The 23,482-nt window shown below is 44.7% G+C and overlaps 2 protein-coding genes across 14 annotated transcripts in view; one reads left to right on the top strand and one right to left on the bottom strand.

Annotated features, from left to right (window-relative positions):
• Window positions 1-23,482, top strand: part of LOC141148375 (uncharacterized) — a 96,243-nt gene that overhangs the window by 41,353 nt on the left and 31,408 nt on the right. For 3 of the 12 annotated variants that reach the window (XM_073635795.1, XM_073635798.1, XM_073635793.1), the window contains 9 exons: window positions 1,920-1,994; window positions 3,354-3,548; window positions 3,641-3,803; window positions 4,162-4,313; window positions 14,664-14,864; window positions 14,971-15,045; window positions 18,464-18,538; window positions 21,406-21,480; window positions 22,252-22,326. In XM_073635795.1, coding sequence (XP_073491896.1) covers window positions 1,920-1,994; window positions 3,354-3,548; window positions 3,641-3,803; window positions 4,162-4,313; window positions 14,664-14,864; window positions 14,971-15,045; window positions 18,464-18,538; window positions 21,406-21,480; window positions 22,252-22,326 — 1,086 coding nt within the window. The remainder of the gene's footprint in view (window positions 1-1,919; window positions 1,995-3,353; window positions 3,549-3,640; window positions 3,804-4,161; window positions 4,314-14,663; window positions 14,865-14,970; window positions 15,046-18,463; window positions 18,539-21,405; window positions 21,481-22,251; window positions 22,327-23,482) is intronic. The other 9 variants (XM_073635801.1, XM_073635796.1, XM_073635802.1 and 6 more) reach the window with 5 other exon arrangements.
• Window positions 13,823-23,482, bottom strand: part of LOC141148376 (uncharacterized) — a 107,323-nt gene continuing 97,663 nt past the window's right edge. For both annotated transcript variants that reach the window (XM_073635808.1, XM_073635807.1), the window contains one exon: window positions 13,823-22,796. The gene's annotated coding sequence lies outside the window, so the exon portion shown is untranslated. The remainder of the gene's footprint in view (window positions 22,797-23,482) is intronic.

The following is a 23,482-nucleotide window of genomic DNA, read 5'->3' as shown; positions in this document are numbered from 1 at the left end:
CAAAAAAACTGTTAGCGATCGCAGGGATCAGGCCTGACTCTGCGAACGTTGCAGTTATGCGTTTAGTGTTTTGTAAGTGACAGTGATCGATCGATACTGCACTTGGGTGGGCTGGGCCGGGCGGAGGGGTCAAAACGCAGGTGCTAGCAGGTATCTGGGCTGATCCCGCTAACACTGCGTTTGTGGGAACCCTAAACTGCTGGGGATGCTAGTATAGATCTGATCGGATCAGATATTGATCCGTTCAGATACTATACCACTAAGGGAGGCGTATGCTGCGTGCGTGGGTGTTAGCGCTACTGGCGCTAATCTGACGCTGCCTGGGGCGACGCATATCACCGCCGGGCGATCAGGAGGCTAAACCTTTATTCGGTAATAAACGGCGGGTGCCCTGACACTGTAAAAAATAAACGAACTAACCAGCGTCACCCATAACAGTTATACGGTGATCAGTGGTGAAAGGGTTAACTAGGGGGCAATCAAGTGGTTAAAACATTTATTAGGTAGTATATGGGGTCCCTGTCGCTATAAAACGCTGACGGCGAACCTAGATATTTACGTCCCTAACTAGCGTCACCAGCGACACTAATACAGAGATCAGAAAAATGATCGCTTAACGACACTGGTGACAGGGGGTGATCAAGGGGTTAAAACTTTATTAGGGGGGTTAGGGGGGTACCCTAGACCTAAAGGGGGCTAACCATAACTGCCCTAACACAGTAACTATCACAAACTGACACCATGCAGTAATCAGAAAAAAAAAAAACCTGCTTGTTGTCAGTGTGACAGGGAGGGGGGAGGGGTGATTGGGGGGTGATCGGGGGGCGATCGGGGTGTTTTGTGTGCGTGGCATGTTCTACTGTGTGTGTTTTTGTTTTTTACTCACAGTGATGTCTTCTCTCCTCGGCGCCGGAACGGAAAATACCGAGCCGAGGAGAGATGACATCATTTCCTTTGCTGCTGTTTAGCATACAGCAGCAAAGGAATGTTCTGATTGTCCGGTGGCGATCGCGAGGGGGGGGGCCACGAACGGATGGCCTCCCCCTCACCTCCGATCGCCGGGGGACAAAAGAGGACCACCTCGGGCACCGGGGGGGGTCCAATCGGACCCCCACCCGCGGAAGGCAAATCACGTACATTAACGTGATTTTGCCTGCCCGTGCCGCCTTGCCGACGTATATCGGCGTGAGGCGGTCCTTAAGTGGTTAAGGAATAACTAAAAGTAAAGTTTTTTAGTTTTGAATAGAGTGGAGGGTTATTGGAACACCTGTCAGGTTTTTATTGCTGTGTGTGTCCCTATTAGGGAGATTTACCCTCTCTATTTGCCCTTGTAATGGTTATCATCAAGAGTGAAACTGAAATATAATCCCAAATGTTGGGTTGTCTCCAGAACAGAAACAGAGGGGAAATATTCCACTGGGGGCACTAGGTCAGCTTCAATAGTAAGGTGCTACAAGTTGCTCTTTTAATTTTCTTGAGATGTGTTTTTTTTTTTTTGTGGGTCTGTTAGTGTTATTAGCTCTAATGCCCACCCCTCGGTTGGACTGCTTTTGGATGTCCCAGTTGTAACAAGTATAGAGCCTGTGTATTGTTCTCAATGACTAAGAAAATAGGATTTTGACTTATCAGTAAAACTGGTTTTCTGGAGAACAGTACCAGACCCAAATCGCTCCCCTGTGTTCTATATGATCTCCTTTATGCTTGCTACAAAACTGAGGCTAGCTGGGAGTAGGAGAGGTTATATAGCAGGATGTCCCTACAGCTGTTTTCTACAGCTCTTTTGCAAGTGTCTACTCACCTAAAGGTAGCTTCATATTAATTATATATATCAATCAATTATAATGATTGATTTTATTACTAATTCAAAAATCCTGTTTTTTAATGCCATGTGTTTGAGGCTCATTTGTTTCATGTTCCAGGAACTTCACATCACGTTCAACAAAATACAAAAAAAAAGGGAGGACCCAGATCAGCCCAAGGACAACTAAAACAAGGTAACATAGATACATATTGGTATTACATGGTAATTGTGATTTTATTAAATTCATCTGTAACCCTGCATGTATCACTCGTTTCATCTCATATGACCTCCTGTGTTTGTCAGAACACATATGCAGTGATTGCTGGTCCATGAGCGGTCAGATCAAAGCTGCAGAAAGCTGCATTTTTACATCTCTTTTGCAAAGTCATATACTAGTCCAAAGGAGTGTTTGGTGCTTCTAGTTGATGGAGATCACTTTTCTCACCTGTTAGACAGATGCGCCAGGAACAATGTCTCCTTTGTTCCAGGTTTACACTGACAGCGGGAAGTAAATTGTGGGAGTTCAGCTGAACTCCCACAATTTCATTCCCGCATGTCAGTCGTGACTTCGGAGGCAGTTTCAGAAACATCTGTGCGGGTTGCTGCACAGATGTCTATACAAATCGCACCCCCCCAAAGTAGTACAGAAACTGCTTATGGAAATCTGATTCGGACGGTGCCATTGCCAGCAATTGCCGCCAGGTTGCCATGAGATTGGACATGTCCAATCACATGCCAAATCACTCCAATGTGAACCCAGGTTTAGAAGATTTCTCCTACCTTTTGTTCTGGTAACAACTACATTTTTTATTACTCAGCACTTTCTGTCTGAGTGATAATGGTCACCAAATAGAAAGGGTGAATTTCCCCAGTAGGACACAGATAGCATAACTCTTCCCTACACTAAAAATAAAACTGACTATAAATACTTCTCAAGGCTGATGACACATGGGTCATTTTATTATTTTTTTGCAGCAATTAACCCCCCCCCATTTTATTAAAGTGATCCCTTGCTAACAAGTTCATAACAAGTTCCTAACATTTTTAGAGAGATTATCGCTGTGTTGTTCAGTGACCAAAATTAAGCAGCATACAGTATCTGCTCAGTGACAAAAGCACTAGTAACAGCATAATGACATGGCATGCAAGGGGGGTGTATTTCTGAGGTCAGCAGAGCACTGCCATTGAGGAGGACCTCTGGCACATGGTGTGTGGTCTCTTGGTAGTTGGTGAAGCAGCATTCCACTGAAACAAGATACTGGATGTGCTGAAATGGCCAAAAAACCTAAGTGCAGCAGAAGCAGATGTGATCTTCACATTGTGTGTTTCCGGGGGTAAAGAGACTGACACCAATTGTGGTTATTCCAGACATGACTGACACCAATGGTGGGACACTGACATCAATGCTGGGGGTTATCACTGCAGCCTACTGACACCAATGTTCATTGTAACCACTAACATCAATGTTGGGTGTTGTTGCATTCACTGACAGTAATACAGTACATAGGGTTACTACTGCATAAATAATCTAAAATATTGATTCTTTATACAGAAATTCCAGATTTGTCAGAACTTATTAAATATCCTTCAGAGTTATTCAAGGAGGTTCAGGCCCGGCCTGCTTTATATAACCGAAATAATCCAGAGAACAGGAACAAGGAATTGAAGAAGAATTTATGGGAAGAAGTAGCAAGTAAGGTGGTCAAGGACTGGGAACAACTGGATTCCAAAGTCAAAGAGGAGACAGGTAAGTACATAAATTGACCATATTAAGCAATTTTAACACTGTATGCCATTGTTATTTTTTTTCATAAATTAACTGGTAATTTTTTTCCCCAGTAATACGCCTGCGCCAAAAATGGAGAAATTTTGCAGATTCTTTCCGCAGAGAATATAAAAGACAAACCAGTGAAAGCACGAGTGGTTCAACGCCATCAAAAAATACCAAGTATCGTTACTATGAACAGCTTATGTTTTTGGAATGTAGAATGGATCAAAGGCAGTAAGTAAATAGCATAATTTTCCCCCACCCCTTTCACAGGGCCAGCGGTTCCACTGACCTTCCACTGACCACCGGGACAAACTTTCAATGCAGATGCTACGTCATTTCTTGTTCCCACTGACCCATGACTGTGATTAGTTAATGAATGAATGTAGTTTATAGATTCCCTCCACTGACCCCTGATTTAGGAGCATTTTTATTTTAACTGACCACCTAGCAGCATAGTCTGTGACCTCTAACCACTGCAACTGTTACTTTTTTTTTTTTTTATCTGCCACCCATTTTTTTACTAGCATATCCAAAAAGCAATATAGCTGTATATGATCTTACAATCTTTTGATGTTTCTTATTTTGTTAGAACATCTTCCAATCTGGATGGTAAGCAGGATGATATGCAACAGGATTATGAAAATGATGATGATTGCAGAGAGAAAAAAAATCAAGCTGCAGCAAACAAGACTAAGGAATCTGAACAAGTCCTTCAAAGTGTATCTGAAGGATCTTCACAGGGTAATGCGTTAAATGACATGGATGAGGATAGTTTCCTTGTGTTAATCATGAAAAGAATTAGGGAAATTCCATCAGAAAACAAATACAATGTGAGAGTTGAAATATACAATATTATTGAGAAGTATTCAAAGCCAGTTGTTTCAAATATTGATAATGCCACAACCATGTAATCACCTTATTCCTCTTTTTCTGCCTGTTCACATGAGAAATAATGATACTCTTTGCTTGGCAGTAATCCAAGAATTTCAGTTAGTATAGTTACACAGTAGTTATATAGTAGGTGAGGTTGAAAAAAGACACAAGTCCATCAAGTCCAACCAATGTTTGTGATTATGTGTCAGTGTTGCATTGTATATCCCTGTATGTTGGGGTCATTCAGGTGCTTATATAATAGTTTCTTGAAGCTATCAATGCTCCCCGCTGAGACCACCGCATGTGGAAGGGAATTCCACATCCTTGCCGCTCTTACAGTACAGAACCCTCTACGTAGTTTAAGGTTAAACCTCTTTTCTTCTAATTTTAATGAGTGGCCACGTGTCTTGTTAAAGTCTCTTCTGCAAAAAAGTTTTATCCCTATTGTGGGGTCACCAGTACAGTATTTGTAAATTGAAATCATATCCCCTCTCAAGTGTCTCTTCTCCAGAGAGAATAAGTTCAGTGCTCGCAACCTTTCCTCATAACTAAGATCCTCCAGACCCTTTATTAGCTTTGTTGCCCTTCTTTGTACTCGCTCCATTTCCAGTACATCCTTCCTGAGGACTGGTGCCCAGAACTGGACAGCATACTCTAGGTGTGGCCAGACCAGAGTCTTGTAGAGCGGGAGAATTATCGTTTTATCTCTGGAGTTGATCCCCCTTTTAATGCATGCCAATATTCTGTTTGCTTTGTTAGCAGCAGCTTGGCATTGCATGCCATTGCTGAGCCTATCATCTACTAGGACCCCCAGGTCCTTTTCCATCCTAGATTCCCCCAGAGGTTCTCCCCCCAGTGTATAGATTGCATTCATATTTTTGCCACCCAAATGCATTATTTTACATTTTTCTACATTGAACCTCATTTGCCATGTAGTCACCCACCCCTATAATTTGTTCAGGTCTTTTTGCAAGGTTTCCACATCCTGCGGAGAAGTTATTGCCCTGCTTAGCTTAGCATCGTCTGCAAATACAGAGATTGAACTGTTTATTCCATCCTCCAGATTGTTTATGAACAAATTAAAAAGAATTGGTCCCAGCACAGAACCCTTGGGAACTCCACTACCCACCCCTGACCATTCTGAGTACTCCCCATTTATTACCACCCTCTGAACTCGCCCTTGTAGCCAGTTTTCAATCCATGTACTTACCCTATGGGCCATGCAAAAGGACCTTATCTTGTACAGTAAACGTTTATGGGGAACTGTGTCAAATGCTTTTGCAAAATCCAGATACACCACGTCTACGGGCCTTCCTTTATCTAGATGGCAACTCACCTCCTCATAGAAGGTTAATAGATTGGTTTGGCAAGAACGATTCTTCGTGAATCCATGCTGATTACGGCTAATGATACCGTTCTTATCACTAAAATCTTGTATATAGTCCCTTATCATCCCCTCCAAGAGTTTACATACTATTGATGTTAGGCTAACTGGTCTGTAATTCCCAGGGATGTATTTTGGGCCCTTTTTAAATATTGGTGCTACATTGGCTTTTTTCCAATCAGCTGGTACCATTCCAGTCAGTAGACTATCTGTAAAGATTAGGAACAACGGTCTGGCAATCACTTGACTGAGTTCCCTAAGTACCCTCGGATGCAAGCCATCTGGTCCCGGTGATTTATTAATGTTAAGTTTCTCAAGTCTAATTTTAATTCTGTCCTCTGTTAACCATGGAGGTGCTTCCTGTGATGTGTCATGAGGATAAACACTGCAGTTTTGGTTACTGAAGCCCCCCGATTCACTCGTGAAGACTGAGAAGAAGAATAAATTCAATACCTTCGCCATCTCCCCATCCTTTGTAACCAGATGTCCTTCCTTTTTTTTGGGGCCAATATGGTCTGTCCTCCCTTTTTTACTGTTTACATACTTAAAGAATTTCTTGGGATTTTTTTTGCTCTCTTCCGCTATGTGTCTTTCATATTCTATCTTAGCTGTCCTAATTGCACCCTTACATTTTCTGTTGCATTCTTTATAAAGTCTGAATGCTGAGGATGATCCCTCAACCTTGTATTTTTTTAAGGCCTTCTCCTTTGCTTTTATATGCATTTTTACATTGGAGTTAAGCCATCCAGGACTTTTGTTCGCTCTTTTAAATTTATTACCCAATGGGATACATTGGCTAATGCCCTTATTTAAAGCGGGGGTCCCGCAAAAAAATTTTTTTTAGATGTCAGCAGCTGCAAATACTGCAGCTGCTGACTTTTAAAATAAGGTCACTCACCTGTCCCGGGGTCCAGCGATGTCGGCACCCGAGACCGAACCGTCCCTCGATACTCGGGTGCTGCCGCCGCCATTCTCGGTGAGGGAATCAGGAAGTGAAGCGTTGCAGCTTCACTTCCCGATTCCCTACTGGGCATGCGCGAGTAGCGCTGCGCTTTCTCAATGGTCCCCGCTATCTCCTGGGACCTGTGTCTTTCCCAGGAGACAGCAGGGGAGTGCGGGAGGGGGCGTGACTCCCATGGGAGTCTATTCCCAGAAGTGGGTGCAGATACCTGTCTTAGACAGGTATCTGCACCCCCCTTCCCTCTGAAAGGTGCCAACTGTGACACCGGAGGGGGGGAGGAATCCGATGAGCGGAAGTTCCACTTTTGGGTGGAACTCCACTTTAATATGCTCTTAAAGCAAACCCATCTCTCCTCCGTATTCTTTGTTCCTAATATTTTATCCCAAGTTATGCCTTTTAGCAAGGTTTGTAGTTTAGGGAAGTTGGCTCTTTTGAAATTCAGTGTCTTTGTATTCCCTTTATGTTTCCTATTTGTGTGATTTATACTGAAACTAATTGACCTGTGATCGCTGTTACCTAAATTGCCCCGTATTTCCACATCCGTGATCAGGTCTGTATTGTTGGTAATCAGTAGATCCAGTAATTTTTTATTTCTAGTTGGTGCGTCTACCATCTGACCCATAAAACTGTCCTGCAAGACATTAAGGAACTGGCGAGCCTTAAATGAATGCGCGGTTCCCTCCGCCCAGTCTATGTCTGGATAATTAAAATCCCCCATTATGATAACACTTCCTATCCTTGCTGCTAATCCAGTTTGTGATAGGAGATCCGTCTCCACTTCCTCCCTCAGGTTAGGGGGCCTATAGCATACTCCCAGTATTATTTTCCCCTTAGCTTCATCCCTTTGGAGCTCTACCCATAAGGATTCCACCTCCTCTCTAGCTCCCTCAGTGATGTCATCTCTCACATTCACATTATTCTTGATATATAGGCATACCCCTCCCCCTTTTTGACCCTCTCTATCCTTGCGGATCCTTATTTTCAAACTTTAGCTCCCAATATTCTGTTTCGAATCCTGCACGTAATTCTGGGAACTACAGTAGTTACGAGACCCTTCAAAAATGCACCTAACTGGAGACAAGCTAATTTGTTGATGAAAATCAAAACCCCTTTTTTTTTATTATTCTCTCTACAGTTTATATTAGACCTTGTACTTTTTTAGTTGTATGACAATGCTTAAAGTAGAATTCCAGGTTTACTTCAACTTTAAATATTTAATCTAGGCCAAGCTAGACCCACATTGGTAGTGTTTGTAAAGGTTATAGAACAGAGCTCAAAATTTCAAGTCCTGAGCTAGTAGCCAGGCCTTAAGGGTTACTCGCCACCAGTTGCCCCACCTAATCCCTACCATGCACCGCCCCTAATTCCGCCCCTATACACGCCCTCATTAATGATCTCCTGAAATTACACTTAAATGTTCTATGCAGAATTAAGTTACAAAAATAAATGTTAACAACAACTTTATCAGTGCCCACCATTGCAGCCTCAGCTCACCTGTGCTCACCATTGCAGCCTTACCTGTGCCCACCATTGCAGCCTCAGCTCACCTGTACCCACAATTGCAGCCTCCCCTCACCTCACCTGTGCCCACCATTGCAGCCTCAGCTCACCTGTGCCCATCATTGCAGCCTCACCTGTGCCCACCATTGCAGCCTCACCTCACCTGTGCCCACCATTGCAGCCTCAGCTCACTGTGCCCACTATTGCAGCTTCAGCTCACTGTGCCCACCATTGCAGCCTTGCCTCATCTCACATCACCTGTGCCCACCATTGCAGCCTCAGCTCACTGTGCCCACCATTGCAGCCTCAGCTCACTGTGCCCGCCATTGCAGCCTCGCCTCACCTCACCTGTGCCCACCATTGCAGGCTCAGCTCACTGTGCCCACCATTGCAGGCTCAGCTCACTGTGCCCACCTTTGCAGTCTCAGCTCACTGTAACCACCATTGCAGCCTCAGCTCACTGTAACCACCATTGCAGCCTCAGCTCACCTGTGCCACCATTGCAGTCTCAGCTCACTGTGCACACCATTGCAGTCTCAGCTTACTGTGCCCACTATTGCAGCCTCAGTTCACTGTGCCCACCATTGCAGTCTCAGCTCACTGTGCCCACCATTGCAGTCTCAGCTCAATGTGCCCACCATTGCAGCCTCAACTCACTGTGCCCACCATTGCAGTCTCAGCTCACTGCGCCCACTGTTGCAATCTCAGCTCACTGTGCCCACCGTTGCAGCCTCACCTCACCTGTGCCACCATTGCAGCCTCACCTCACCTGTGCCACCATTGCAGCCTCACCTCGCCTGTGCCACCATTGCAGCCTCACCTCACCTGTGCCACCATTGCAGTCTCAGCTCACTGTGCAGAAGATCATCACGGGGAAGAGGAAAGCCGCCGGATCAAAGAGCCATAGCCTGCTGTTACAGTTTACATTGCAATTGGCCCCGCTCGTGATTACACACAGCCCCGTGCCTGTGATAGACACTGTGATAGACAGAACATGTCCCAGAATTGTACTGGCGCTATGTCTATCACAGGCGCGGGGTCAGGAGGGCGGGGCTGTGTGTGATCACGAACGGAGGCAATTGCAATGTAAACTGTAACAGCGGGCTATCGCTCTGTGATCCGTGCTCTCTTCCCCCGGGGCGATTGATGGTGGAACGTCCCCTGTTCAACCCCACATGCCAGCGGTACTCGCCCCCCACTCCCTGGCAGCCCAGCTCCTCGCCAGAAACAATTTTCCACTTGCAAAATGCGAGTAGGCGAGTGGAAAATTTGAGGGCTGTTATAGAAGATGGCCTAAAATCACCATTTTGATAAGGTGGCCTCTAACAAACAAGGATAGTGGAAGATCAACCCACATCTCCAAATCCCTTACTATCTTATTTATCAATGGTGGATAATTCAAAACATACAATCTTGTTGTTGTCAATCAAATCAGTTGTGACAGATAATTCATAATATAAATCCTACCTGAAGGGGAGTAATACATTTTTGAATAAATTCATGTTACCAGAAAAGTCCATAACTCAAAACAACATTTTAAAGCTGTAGCACCCTCCTAGTTAGGTGCTAGTGTAGGTAAATTTAGTTATGGCTCTCCTGTAAGCAGTGGAGCTGCTTGTAATTACTTTAGTAATTGGTAGATTGGTTATTGGTAGCAAGGAAATTCAATCTGTCCTGAACTGCTGGCAAAGGAGAGTCCGGAATCAATGTTGGCAAAAAGGAGGGATGAAACCCATAGTTGGAAAAGAAGGGAGATTGGTTGGTGGCGGTATGGGCAGAGTTATTAAATGCAAATTCTGCCAATGGCAGAAGTGAGGCCCAATCTTCTTGGGAAAAGGAGGTGAAGCAGCGCAGGTATTGCTCTAGCTCTAGCATTTAGTCTGTTCTGTGTCTCACCGGTTGTAGAATCGACTGCTTCCCTCTGTTTTCTGGATGGTTCTGGAAATTAGTGGATTGGGAGAGTCAGATCAACACATTTATTCAGTCCTAGCCAATATGTGAGGGGGAAGTGCCCAGATGCTGGCTAGGAGGGAGAGTAAATACTCTGAGTCATGGAGCAGAGGCGTCTTTTTCCCACCGAAGGAGGAGAATTCCACAGCCTTAAGGGCTACTGCCCTTTTAGGCAGCCCAGCTACAGATCAGCAGTGTTTCATTTGAGGTCCTGATCCCATGGCGTCCCTCTATCCTCTCCCCACGGTGTCCCTCTGTCCTGATCCCATAGCGTCCCTCTGTCCTCTTCCCATGGCATCCCTCTGTCCCCTCCCCATGGCATCCCTCTGTCCTCTTCCTACAGCGTCCCTCTGTCCTGATCCCACAGCGTCCCTCTATCCTCTCCCCACGGTGTCCCTCTGTCCTGATCCCAAAGCATCCCTCTGTCCTCTTCCCTCTTCCCATGGCATCCCTCTGTCCCCTCCCAATGGCGTCCCTCTGTCCTCTTCCCACAGTATCCCTCTTTCCTCTTCCCACGACATCCCTCTGTCCCCTTCCCACGGTGTCCCTCTGTCCTCTTCCCACGGCGTCCCTCTGTCCTCTTCCCACGGCGTCCCTCTGTCCTCTTCCCATGAAGATGAAAGGGCGGGTGTTAAAAAGGAAGGGGTGTAGTCTTGACAGGAAGGGGTGGGTCATATTTAAATTATGGGCTGCATGAGTTTAGTTAGGCCTAGGGCAGCACAAAACCTAAATACACCACTGAATTTCCCCCTATAAAAATCTGTCAACTGTCAGATCTGTACCAAAACATGGTTTGATCTATGCTTTCTTCTTGTGGGCTTAGGGAATTAGGCTAATTATTGTTTTAATATCTAAAAGCCAGGGTTCAGTTCACTATATTAACATAGATGTTACATGTTACAAATAAATCCAAACCTTTTTTGGGGCTTCTGGTATAGAGGAAGAGAAGTTAGAAGCACTGTAATTTTTTGGTTTAGTTTTAGTGTGTCATCTAGTGTGTTTTTTATTTTATTTTTTTTAAGCTTTTTTCTTTTTAGGATAAGCCTCAAACAGGGGCGGACTGACCATTCGGGCATTCGGACGCAGACCGAAGGCCCGCGGCCAGTAGGGGACCCGTGAGAAGCTCCTAAGAGATGCTCATCAGATCTAGGGGTATGCTGCTGGCACTGGCAGTGCCGCAGCGGAGCCATTCTGCCGCCGTGCGGGAGGCCCAAGACACAGCATCTCCCCCCTGCACCTCTGGCTTTCAGTTTGGGATGCAGTGGAGGGAGTGGGAGCCGGCGATCGGCAGCTCTATGGTGCTCGCGGAATCTCCCTGGGGCTTGTATTTCTTCTTCAGAGTGTATACAGTGGAGAGGGGAGGGGCCTCTGACCCGGGCAGCTACAAGTTTCTCTCTTCAGAGTACTTGTGACTTGCTCTGCTTGTACACTGTTGCCGACTGCTGCCTGGGTTAGAGGCCCCTCCCCTCTCCACTGTACGGAATCAGGAAGAGAACTACAAGCCCCAGTGAGATCCTGCAGTCCACAGGCACCATAGAGCTGCCGATCGCCACCTCCCACCTCCCCCTGTGCTTGGGGTTGGAGGTGCACAGCCAGGTACAGGGGAACCTCTGGGGGGGTAAGTCTGGGAACCCTGATGTATGGGGGGAGGCTCTCTGGGGACCCTGATGTATGGGGGGCTCTCTGGGGACCCTGATGTATGGGGGGCTCTCTGGGGACCCTGATGTATGGGGGCTCTCTGGAGACCCTGATGTATGGGGGGCTCTCTGGGGACCCTGATGTATGGGAGGCTCTCTGGGGACCCTGATGTATGGGGGGGCTCTCTGGGGACACTGATGTATGGGGGCTCTCTGGGGACCCTGATTTATGGGGGGCTCTCTGGGGACCCTGATGTATGGGGGGCTCTCTGGGCACCCTGATGTATGGGGGGGCTCTCTTGGGACCCAGATCTATGGGGGGCTCTCTGGGGGCCCTAATGTATGGGGGGCTCTCTGGTGATCCTGTTGTATGGGAGGCTCTCTGGGGACACTGATGTATGGGGGCTCTCTGGGGACCCTGATTTATGGGGGCTCTCTGGGGACCCTGATGTATGGGGGGCTCTCTGGGCACCCTGATGTATGGGGGGGCTCTCTTGGGACCCAGATCTATGGGGGGCTCTCTAGGGGCCCTGATGTATGGGGGGCTCTCTGGGGATCCTGATGTATGGGAGGCTCTCTGGGGACACTGATGTATGGGGACTCTCTGGGGACCCTGATTTATGGGGGGCTCTCTGGGGACCCTGATGTATAGGGGGCTCTCTGGGCACCCTGATGTATGGGGGGCTCTCTTGGGGCCCAGATCTATGGGGGGCTCTCTGGGGGCCCTGATGTATGGGGGGCTCTCTGGGGATCCTGATGTATGGGAGGCTCGCTGGGGACCCTAATGTATGGGGGGGCTCTCTGGGGACCCTGATGTATGGGTGGCTCTCTGGGGACCCTGATGTATGGGGGGGCTCTCTGGGGACCCTGATCTATGGGGGGCTCTCTGAGGACCCTGTTGTATAGAGGGCTCTTTGGGGACCCTGATGTATGGGGGGCTCTCTGGGGACCCTGATGTATGGGGGGCTCTCTGGGGAGTGGACCCTGATGTATGAGGGGCTCTCTGGAGACTTTGATGTAAGGCGGGGCTCTCTGGGGACCCTTATGTATGGGGGGCTCTCTGGGGACCCTGAGGTATGAGGGGGCTCTCTGGAGACCTTGATGTAAGGGGGGGCTCTCTGGGGACCCTGATGTAAGGGAGGGGCTCTCTGGGGACCCTCATGTAAGGGGGGGTCAGGGGCTCTCTGTAGACCCAGATGTAAGGAGGGGACTCTCTGGGGACCATGATGTAAGAGGAGGTTCTCTGGGGACCCTGATGTAAGAGGAGGCTCTCTGGGGACCCTGATGTAAGTGGGGGAGGCTCTCTGGGGACTTGTTTACATCGGCAGACCAACATTCTGCCTTTGTTGGAAACGATCGTCGGGGCCCGGCGGACATCGGGACCGCCTGGCCCGCTGATTAGCGCTCGGTGTGTCCAATCACAGCGGCAGCGGGTCAAACAGCACGCAGACCCGCAAGTGCGGAATCAAGTACCTGTATGTGATTCTGCTCACAGGAGACGCAGCCCCACAGTAAATGTACGTGGTTAATGTGAGTTTATTTTTCTTTATTTTCTTAATGCTTTAAATATTTATTTTGAACATACAGTAGAGAAATTCTGTGACCAATGCATGTAATGTAGCAGTGCAATATATACGTGGGGCTTTGTGAGGGTGTGGCTTATGTGTGTGTGGGTGGGTACAAAGGGGGCCCCATGATCTCCTATTGCCTGGGGGCCCCATGAGTTGTCAGTCCGCCCCTGGCCTCAAACCATTGGAGACTGCAACCAACACTAACATTTCATGTACAATCTGTGGCATGTAAACTCCCCCTCAAAGTAAACCCAAAATAAAATAAAAACAGGGAAAGTCTTTGCGTCTGATGGCAAATAACTTAACACAAGCTATGGGGATTGATATCCGAGTTCACCTTTACCATGAAAAAACACCCTCTCAAACAGAAAAAGCACTTCAAAACATGTTACAACTTTATTTGAGAAACACAGTAAATGTTCACACAATAATAATAATAAAAAAAAAAAATGGGTAGATAAAATAAAGGCAAATAAAGAGCACTGTGAAAGTGTATCTACTCCATAGTTGGAAAAATCATGTGAAGGTTGCTTATGCACAGAAAAACAAACAAAACATAACACATACAAAAGAGCTAACACTTAGGACTAACAGACAAGTCTTTAGGACATAGCTAACAAAATCAAGACAAATGCATATACAGTAAAACCTTGGATTGTGAGCATAATTCATTCTGGAAACATGCTTGTAATCCAAAGCACTTGTATATCAAAGCAAAGTTCCCCATAAGAAATAATGGAAACTCAGATGTTTCGTTCCACAACCATTTATTCATAGGTCTTTCAGTTTATAATCCATATAAAAAGATCATAGCAATGTGATAGGTTGTGTAACCATAAAATGTCAATCCACAAATGAAAGCCTCCACAAGGGGATTAGAAGCAAAATCCAGCAGGAGCTCCAGAGTATAAAAGAGAAGAGAGGAGCCTCTAAGTGTAGCAATATGGTTACAATTAATGAATGTACAACATTTAGCAACTGTGTTATTGGCTGATTCAGATGCCCCTTATTAAAACATTTTAAGAAATCCCATTTTTCTTAGTATCAAACTTTTGAAATAATGGAAAAAGTCAGGAAGAGCCCAAATCCTTTTTTTTTTAAATTTTTTTTTTTTTTTTGGCTTTATGTATTTCTAATGTGTTACATATGGTTTCAATCTAGGTGTTGCTGAAAATTAACTTGATATCCTAAAGTGTTTTTGTGCATTTTTAAAAGCTTCTAAAAGAATGAGAGATATGCAAGTGTCTATCAGTTCTAAGGATGCAACCCCAAATGATGATACTGTATCAAGCTCTGAACCCCCAGCAAAGAAAATAACACAAAAAGACAGAGATGTTCCAGGACAGTCACAGAACACTGAACAGAATGTGCATAAAATGGGAGGACCAAGTCAATCCCAAGAAGAACCAAAACAAGGTAACAGATTAATATGCATATTACATTACAATGAAATTACATTGATCTGCGTATTTTTCCTGATGCCACCAGTAACTCTGCTTGAGTCTCACTCTTCATGTTCCAGGAATTGCACATAAAATTCAACAAAATGTTGAAAAAAAGGGAGAACCCAAACCAGACCAGATACAAGCAAAACAAGGTAACATAGATAAATGTTGGTATTGAATGATGATGATGAAATGACATTGATCTGCATATTTCTCAGTCATACAGTGCAGGGCACAGGTTCTTTAATCATTACAGTTGGATTGTGTGTAGCTACCTTCAGATGATTGGACATTGGCAAAAAAGAAGCTGCAGGGACATCCCCCTCCCATTCCCAATTATGTTCAGTTTTTTGTGAGTGTCCTTAGGTGATGGACCTCCTACCTTTATTGGGAGAATCTTACCTTCTTACTATGAAGGTTTTCTCTCTCTCTATTTCTCTCTGATGGTGATGTCCACGAAGACGACTCTTCTATCAAGATTACAGCTGCACCATAGCCACTGTGGTTTCTAATGCGGCTCCTAGATTGATTCCAAAGCTTTGGGGGCCATGCCCTGACCCTACTAGATGGAAGATGTGAGGTTGGTCTGTAACATTGCTGCTATGCACTGGGTTAATCTGGGAGCAAGAACCTTTGCGTGTTGTGCAGCACGGGAAGACAGGGCGCTTTACAGGTCCAGGGCTATGGTCTGCCTGGAATGGAGCCCTGTCCCTAAATACTCCTGCTGGGGTATGCCCATTGTGGGGACAAGGCCAGGGGGGGTTATATCCCCTGTTGTTACAATACACCAGCCATCAATTAGTCAGTATAGGACGTGAGCCCTTTAAACGTTCAACCCATATGCCCTTATAGAATAAATCATCTGTGGGGATGTGGAGTGGTGCCATTGAACATCCTTGCAGCAGTCACTAAAGAGACCTGGGAGCACCAGGCCGATAACAGTGCCACTATGCCTGTGCACTTCCCCCCATGTGGTGCCCAGTGCACCTGAGCGCATTCTGTACTTGCACAATCTTTGCTTTTATTGGGGTTACTGCAGCTGTGTGCCATGCCTCTTCCTCTTTCCAGGATGGCACTTTGAATTGGCACCTCCTGGCTTTCTATTGTGGGCACATCACAGTGGTGTACAGCATGTACTGGGTTACTGCTGTCTACAAATGCTTGGCACTCACCCTCTCTCTCTACTTCCACTTAGGTTGTGAGTACCCCATGGAAAAAATTTTTACAAGCTGGCAGACCTTAAGCACAAGTAAAAAAATGTATGTGGTTGTTGGCTCAAGCTCAGCTCTAATAGGGGTGTTAATTTATCCACTCAGAGCCCTAGCATCCTCTCCTCAGACTGTTGCCCCAATGTAAATCAATTTTTTTGACCATTTTGCTGGCCTTTCTGCCACTCCCGCTTCCTCATTCTTGTCCAGAGAAGAATGTTTTGCCACAATGTCAGATTTCATGGTATTTTTGGTCTTATCAAAGCCATAGACAGTAGAGGACACAGTTGTGCTCCTTCAACCTGCTCTCCTGAATCAGTCTTTGATTTCACCCTAGAGCCAGAAGCATTACCTGAGGAGGAGGTGGCAGTTGAGGATGATCTCTTTATTTCTGTGGAATCAGATCATGGTGACACACATGAAGGATTCCATAGTTACCCTTATTGTGGCTATATGCATTATGCGTTTGCTTAGGGTTGGAGCAATCTAGGTTATCTAGTATGGTGTCCCTTAAATTACCTAAACCAACCAAGACCTTCCCAGTCCACTCACTGGCAGCCTGTCCTGTGGGTATTGGCTTCACTCGGAGAAGGTTTTTACTTCTACAAAATGTTTCACACAACAGTGTCCTATTGAGGAACGTTTCCTATGTAAGTGGATGTTTCCGGGGTAGAGCCTGCCATTCCATGTTTAGCAAGACCCCCACAGCCCCTGTGGAGCAAAATGCCATGTGCAAAGGCTTGTAGACAAGTGCTTTAAAGTTCTCTTTTCATTAGTGGCCCCTGCCATACAACCTGCAGTTGTTTCTATGGCTGTCTGCCAGACCAGTGCTTTCTGGATTAAGTGCATAGCCCAAAATCCTAACTCCATCCTTATGGGATGCTTCTATTCACAATCAGTGAGAACTGCTACCTATGGTTTTATACTACTGGGTGAAATGGCCTGGCAGATACACTAATCACCGGGACAGTTCTTCTCTTTATCCATATGCACGGAAATCTCTGGCTTAAATACTGGCCAGCTGAACTGCCATGCAAGAAACGCCTTGAGTGGTTACCCTTTGTAGGTCCCTGTGAATGCCAGTTTTGGCCCTCCTTGCATATTTACATCAAATAGATCACAAGGGGTTATGGGTAATCTTCTCCTCCAGAATAAAAATGCTTGCACTTCTACCAGTACATTTTCTACTCCTGAGTCAGGGAGGGTTCCTTTCATCCCTCCCAGGCCTCCAGTGCCAGGTCTAAGATGGGAATGCACTTTTATAAGCAGCCACGGTCCTCCAAACTAGTCAAGGCAAGCACCAAAGCCTCTTCACAGTGATGGGGAACCCACATTTCTCAAAGTGGGGGGATGTCTGTAAGCCTTCTGGTCCAAGAAAATCTCATACACCTGGGTCCACAGTGTCATTTCCAAGGGAGTCATTGCCTCCCTTCTTCCAGTGGATTTTCTGTTCTCAATGGACTTCTTGGATGCTTATTTGCACATTTCCATATTACGACCCCATCAATGCTATCTGCAGTTTGCAGTAGGGGATCGGAAATACCAATTTCTTACTCTTTCCTTTTGGTCTGTTCACAGCCCCCTGGGTCTTCACCAAGGTCCTTGCCTCAGTTTTGGCTATGCTGCATGCTCATGTTGTAGAACCTGGATGATCTCCTTTTAAGGAATAACTAAAATTAACGTTTTTTTAGTTTTGAATAGCGTGGAGGGGAATTGGAACACCTGTCAGGTTTTTATTGCTGTGTGTCCCTATTGGGGAGATTTACCCTCTCTATTTGCCCTTGTAATAGTTATCATCGAGAGTGAAACTGAAATACAATCCCAAATTTTGGGTTGTCACCAGAACAGCAATAGAGGGGAAATATTCCACTGGGGGCACTAGGTCAGCTTCAATAGTAAGGTGCTACAAGTTGCTCTCTGTTTTTTTTAGTTTTCTTGAGATGTTTTTCTTTTGTGGGTCTGTTGGTGTTATTAACTTTATTGCCCGCCCCTTGGTTGGACTGCTTTTGGATGTCCCAGTTGTAACAAGTATAGAGCCTGTGTATTGTTCTCAATGACTAAGAAAATAGGATCTGGACTTATCAGTAAAACTGTTTTTCTGGAGCACAGTACCAGACACAAATCCCTCCCCTGTGTTCTTTATGATCTCCCTTATGCTTGCTACAAAACTGAGGCTAGCTGGGAGTAGGAGAGGTTATATAGCCTTATGTCCCTACAGCTGTTTTCTACAGCTTTTTGCAAGTGTCTACTCACCTGAAGGTAGCTTCATATAACCCAATTATAATGATTGATTTTATTACTAAGTCAAAAATCCTATTATTTTAATACCATCTGCTTGAGGCTCATTTGTTTCACGTTTCAGGAACTTCACATCACGTTCAACAAAATGCAAATAAAAAGGGAGAACCCAGACCAGCCCAAGGACAACTAAAACAAGGTAACATAGATACATATTGGTATTATATGGTAATGGTGATTTTATTAAATTCATCTGTAACCCTGCATGTATCACTTGTTTCATCCCATATGACCTCCTTTGTTTTTTAGAACATACATGCAGTGATTGCTGGTCCATGAGCAGTCAGATCAAAGCTACAGAAAGTTATGTGTTTGATGCTCCAATAGCAAAGGACATTTTTCAGATATTTTCATCTCTTTTGCAAAGACATATACTGGTCCAAAGGAGTGTTAGGTGCTTCTAGTTGATGGAGATCACTTTTCTCACCTGTTAGACAGTTGTGCCAGGAACAATGTCTCCTTTAGCCTAGGTTCACACTGACAGTGGGAAGTAAATTGTGTGAGTTCAGCTGAACTCGCACAATTTCATTCCAGCATGTCAGTCCCGACTTCGCAGACAATTTCACTAAAGAGACCTGGGAGCACCAGGCTGATAACAGGGCTACTGTGCCTGTGCACTTCCCCCCATGTGGTGCCCAGTGCACCTGAGCGCATTCTGTACTTGCACAATCTTTGCTTTTATTGGGGTTACTGCAGCTGTGTGCCATGCCTCTTCCTCTTTCCAGGATGGCACTTTGAATTGGCACCATCTCCTGTCTTTCTATTGTGGGCACATCACAGCGGTGTACAGCATGCACTGGGTTACTGCTGTCTACAAATGCTTGGCACTCACCCTCTCTCTCTACTTCCACTGAGGTTGTGAGTACCCCATGGAAAAATTTTTTACAAGCTGGCAGATCTTAAGCACAAGTAAAAAAAGGTCAGGTGTGGTTGTTGGCTCAAGCTCAGCTCTAATAGGGGTGGTAATTTATCCACTCAGAGCCCTAGCATCCTCTCCTCAGACTGTTACCCCAATATAAATCAATTTTTTGACCATTTTGGTGGCCTTTCTGCCACTCCCGCTTCCTCATTCTTGTCCAGAGAAGAATGTTTTGCCACAATGTCAGGTTTCATGGTATTTTTGGTCTTATCAAAGCCATAGACAGTAGAGGACACAGTTGTGCTCCTTCAACCTGCTCTCCTGAATCAGTCTTTGATTTCACCCTAGAGCCAGAAGTATTACCTGAGGAGGAGGTGGCAGTTGAGGATGATCTCTTTATTTCTATGGAATCAGATCATGGTGACACACCTGAAGGATTCCATAGTTACCCTTATTGGTGCTATATGCGTTATGCTTTTGCTTAGGGTTGGAGCAATCTCGGTCATCTAATATGGTGTCCCTTAAATTACCTAAACCAGCCAAGACCTTCCCAGTCCACTCACTCTTAGCCTGTCCTGTGGGTATTGGCTTCACTCAGAAACGGTTTTTACTTCTACAAAATGTTTCACACAATAGTGTCCTATTAAGGAACGTTTCCTATGTAAGTGGATGTTTCCAGGGTAGAGCCTGCCATTCCATGTTTAGCAAGACCCCCACAGCCCCTGTGGAGCAAAATGCCATGTTCAAAGGCTTGTAGACAAGTGCTTTAAAGTTCTCTTTTCATTAGTGGCCCCTGCCATACAACCTGCATTTGTTTCTATGGCTGTCTGCCAGACCAGTGCTTTCTGGATTAAGTGCATAGCCCAAAATCCTAGCTCCATCCTTATGGGATGCTACTATTCACAATCAGTGAGAACTGCTATCTATGGTTTTATACTACTGGGTGAAATGGCCTGGCAGATACACTTTGCCAAATCACCGGGACAGTTCTTCTCTTTATCCACATGCACGGGAATCTCTGGCTTAAATACTGGCCAGCTGAACTCCCATGCAAGAAATGCCTTCAGGGGTTACCCTTTGAAGGTCCCTTTGAATGCCAGTTTTGGCCCTCCTTGCATAAGTACATCAAATAGATCACAAGGGGTTATGGGTAATCTTCTCCTCCGGAATAAAAATGCTTGCACTTCTACCAGTAAATTTTCTACTCCTGAGTCAGTGAGGGTTCCTTTCATCCCTCCCAGGCCTCCAATGCCAGGTCTAAGATGGGAATGCATTTTTATAAGCAGCCATGGTCCTCCAACCTAGGCGAGCACCAAAGCCTCTTCACAGTGATGGGGAACCCACATTTCTTAAAGTGGGGGGATGTCTGTAAGTCTTCTGGTCCAAGAAAATCTCATACACCTGGGTCCACAGTGTCATTTCCAATGGAGTTATTGCCTCCCTTCTTCCAGTGGATTTTCTGTTCTCAATGGACATCTTGGATGCTTATTTGCACATTTCCATATTACGACCCCATCAATGCTATTTCTGTTTGCAGTAGCGGATCGGCAATACCAATTTCTTATTCTTTCCTTTTGGTCTGTTCCCAGCCCCCTGGGTCTTCACCAAGGTCCTTACCTCAGTTTTGGCTATGCTGCATGCTCATGTTGTAGAACATGGATGATCTCCTATTAAGGAATAACTAAAAGTAAAGTTTTTTTAGTTTTGAATAGAGTGGAGGGGAATTTTAACACCTGTCAGGTTTTTATTGCTGTGTGTGTCCCTATTAGGGAGATTTACCCTCTCCATTTGCCCTTGTAATGGTTATCATCGAGAGTGAAACTGAAATACAATCCAAAATTTTGTGTTGTCACCAGAACAGCAACAGAGGGGAAATATTCCACTGGGGGCACTAGGTCAGCTTCAATAGTAAGGTGCTACAAGTTGCTCTCTGATTTTTAAAATTTTCTAGAGATGTTTTTGGGATGGGAATAGGAGAGGTTATATAGCAGGATGTCCCTACAGCTGTTTTCTACAGCTTTTTGCAAGTGTCTACTCACCTGAAGGTAGCTTCAAATAACCCAATTATAATGATTAATTTTATTACTAAGTCAAAAATCCTATTTTCTAATGCCATCTGCTTGAGGCTCATTTGTTTCACGTTCCAGGAACTTCACATCACGTTCAACAAAATGCAAATAAAAAGGGAGAACCCAGACCAGCCCAAGGACAACTAAAACAAGGTAACATAGATACATATCGGTATTACATGGTAATGGTGATTTTATTAAATTCTTCTGTAACCCTGCATGTATCACTCGTTTCATCCCATATGACCTCCTGTGTTTTTTAGAACATACATGCAATGATTGCTGGTCCATGAGCAGTCAGATCAAAGCTGCAGAAAGTTATGTGTTTTATGCTCCAATAGCAAAGGCCATTTTTCAGATATTTTCATCTCTTTTGCAAAGACATATACTGGTCCAAAGGAGTGTTTGGTGCTTCTAGTTGATGGAGATCATTGAGAGTAAAACTGAAATAAAATCCCAAATTTTTGGTTGTCACCAGTACAGCAATGGAGGGGAAATGTTCCACTGGGGGCACTAGGTCAGCTTCAATAGTAAGGTGCTACAAGTTGCTCTCTGGATGTCCCAGTTGTAACAAGTATAGAGCCTGTGTATTGTTCTCAATGACTAAGAAAATAGGATCTGGACTTATCAGTAAAACTGGTTTTCTGGAGCAACTGGTTTTCTGGAGCACAGTACCAGACACAAATCGCTCCCCTGTGTTCTTTATGATCTCCCTTATGCTTGCTACAAAACTGAGGCTAGCTGGGAGTAGGAGAGGTTATAAAGCAGGATGTCCCTACAGCTGTTTTCTACAGCTCCTTGCAAGTGTCTACTCACCTGAAGGTAGCTTCATATAACCCAATTATAATGATTGTTTTTGTTACTAAGTCAAAAATCCTATTTTTTAAAGCCATCTGCTTGAGGCTCATTTGTTTCACGTTCCAGGAACTTCACATCGCGTTCAACAAAATGCAAATAAAAAGGGAGAACCAAGACCAGCCCAAGGACAACTAAAACAAGGTAACATAGATACATATTGGTATTACATGGTAATGGTGATTTTATTAAATTCATCTGTGAAAAAGAGAAAACGCATGTGAATAGAGTCCAAGAGTCGCACACCCCAATGTTTACAAAAAGAAAAAGAAAAAGTTCTCCCGGGGGGGGGGGTTTAGGCGACAAAGTGTGTAAGTCAAGGCAATGACAATGTTATACAATTAATTCTTGTTTTTAATTTTACAATAAATATACAATCGGATCGAATTCTAAAATCATCAAGTTTGTAGTCTCTGGTTAATAATCACATAAGAAATATACTTCAATGAAGGAATTGTAAAAATTATGTACATTCTGGTTACAGACAGTAATGACAAATACCATACAAATGGTCAATGATAAGATACATTGTATTACAAAAGGTAGTTTGTCATCCATATGAGTACCCCGACGCGTTTCGACCAATCGTGGTCTTCTTCAGGGAAATTTGTACTCTGATGAGACATAGCAGAAAAATAATATATTTCTGACCTTCTAACAAGGTACCAACATCTATTATGAATAAAAATAAAGATATATTTACCACTCAAGAGAGGGGAAATGACTCGTAACCAGAGAGTGTGAACATAAGTGCACAGATCCGGAATCCTCGTATAGAACCCCCCTCCTCTCACCCGGGTGGGAACCAGCCGAAAAAGAGGGGCTTGCAAGGAGTCACACATAGGAGCCCCCAGGGGCGGGAAAGAGAATGGAGGACACCTATGATGATTAAATGAGTAATTCAATCATCTAGAATAATAATGTATTTTAACAGCATTTGACTAGTATCAGATGTATTTTTCTACACCCACATGCTGGAGAGTATGCCACTCCACAACTCCAACATGTGTTGGGACAATGTAAAATGGAATATGTTAATAGACTGTCAAATAATCATATTGTGATTATATATATAGTTTGATGTGCCATAACCATTAAACGCCATTGAGAAATGGTGGGTAATAATTAAAATTACTGGGATCCATAATGTATTGATAACAGAGGTGTAGAAAAAATGTGAATGTGAAAAAATGTGAAAAATGTGAAAAAATAAATAAAAATGTAAATAAAAGTTGAAAATGTGAAAGAATGTATGGAAGAATATGAGAGAAACTGTGACTGTGTGTATATTATGTGTGTG

The sequence above is a fragment of the Aquarana catesbeiana genome, linkage group LG06 (assembly GCF_042186555.1).
Source record: "Aquarana catesbeiana isolate 2022-GZ linkage group LG06, ASM4218655v1, whole genome shotgun sequence".
In the NCBI taxonomy this organism is placed as follows: domain Eukaryota; kingdom Metazoa; phylum Chordata; class Amphibia; order Anura; family Ranidae; genus Aquarana; species Aquarana catesbeiana.
Note: the sequence above shows the minus strand (reverse complement) of the source record. Positions and strands in the feature narration are given on the sequence as shown.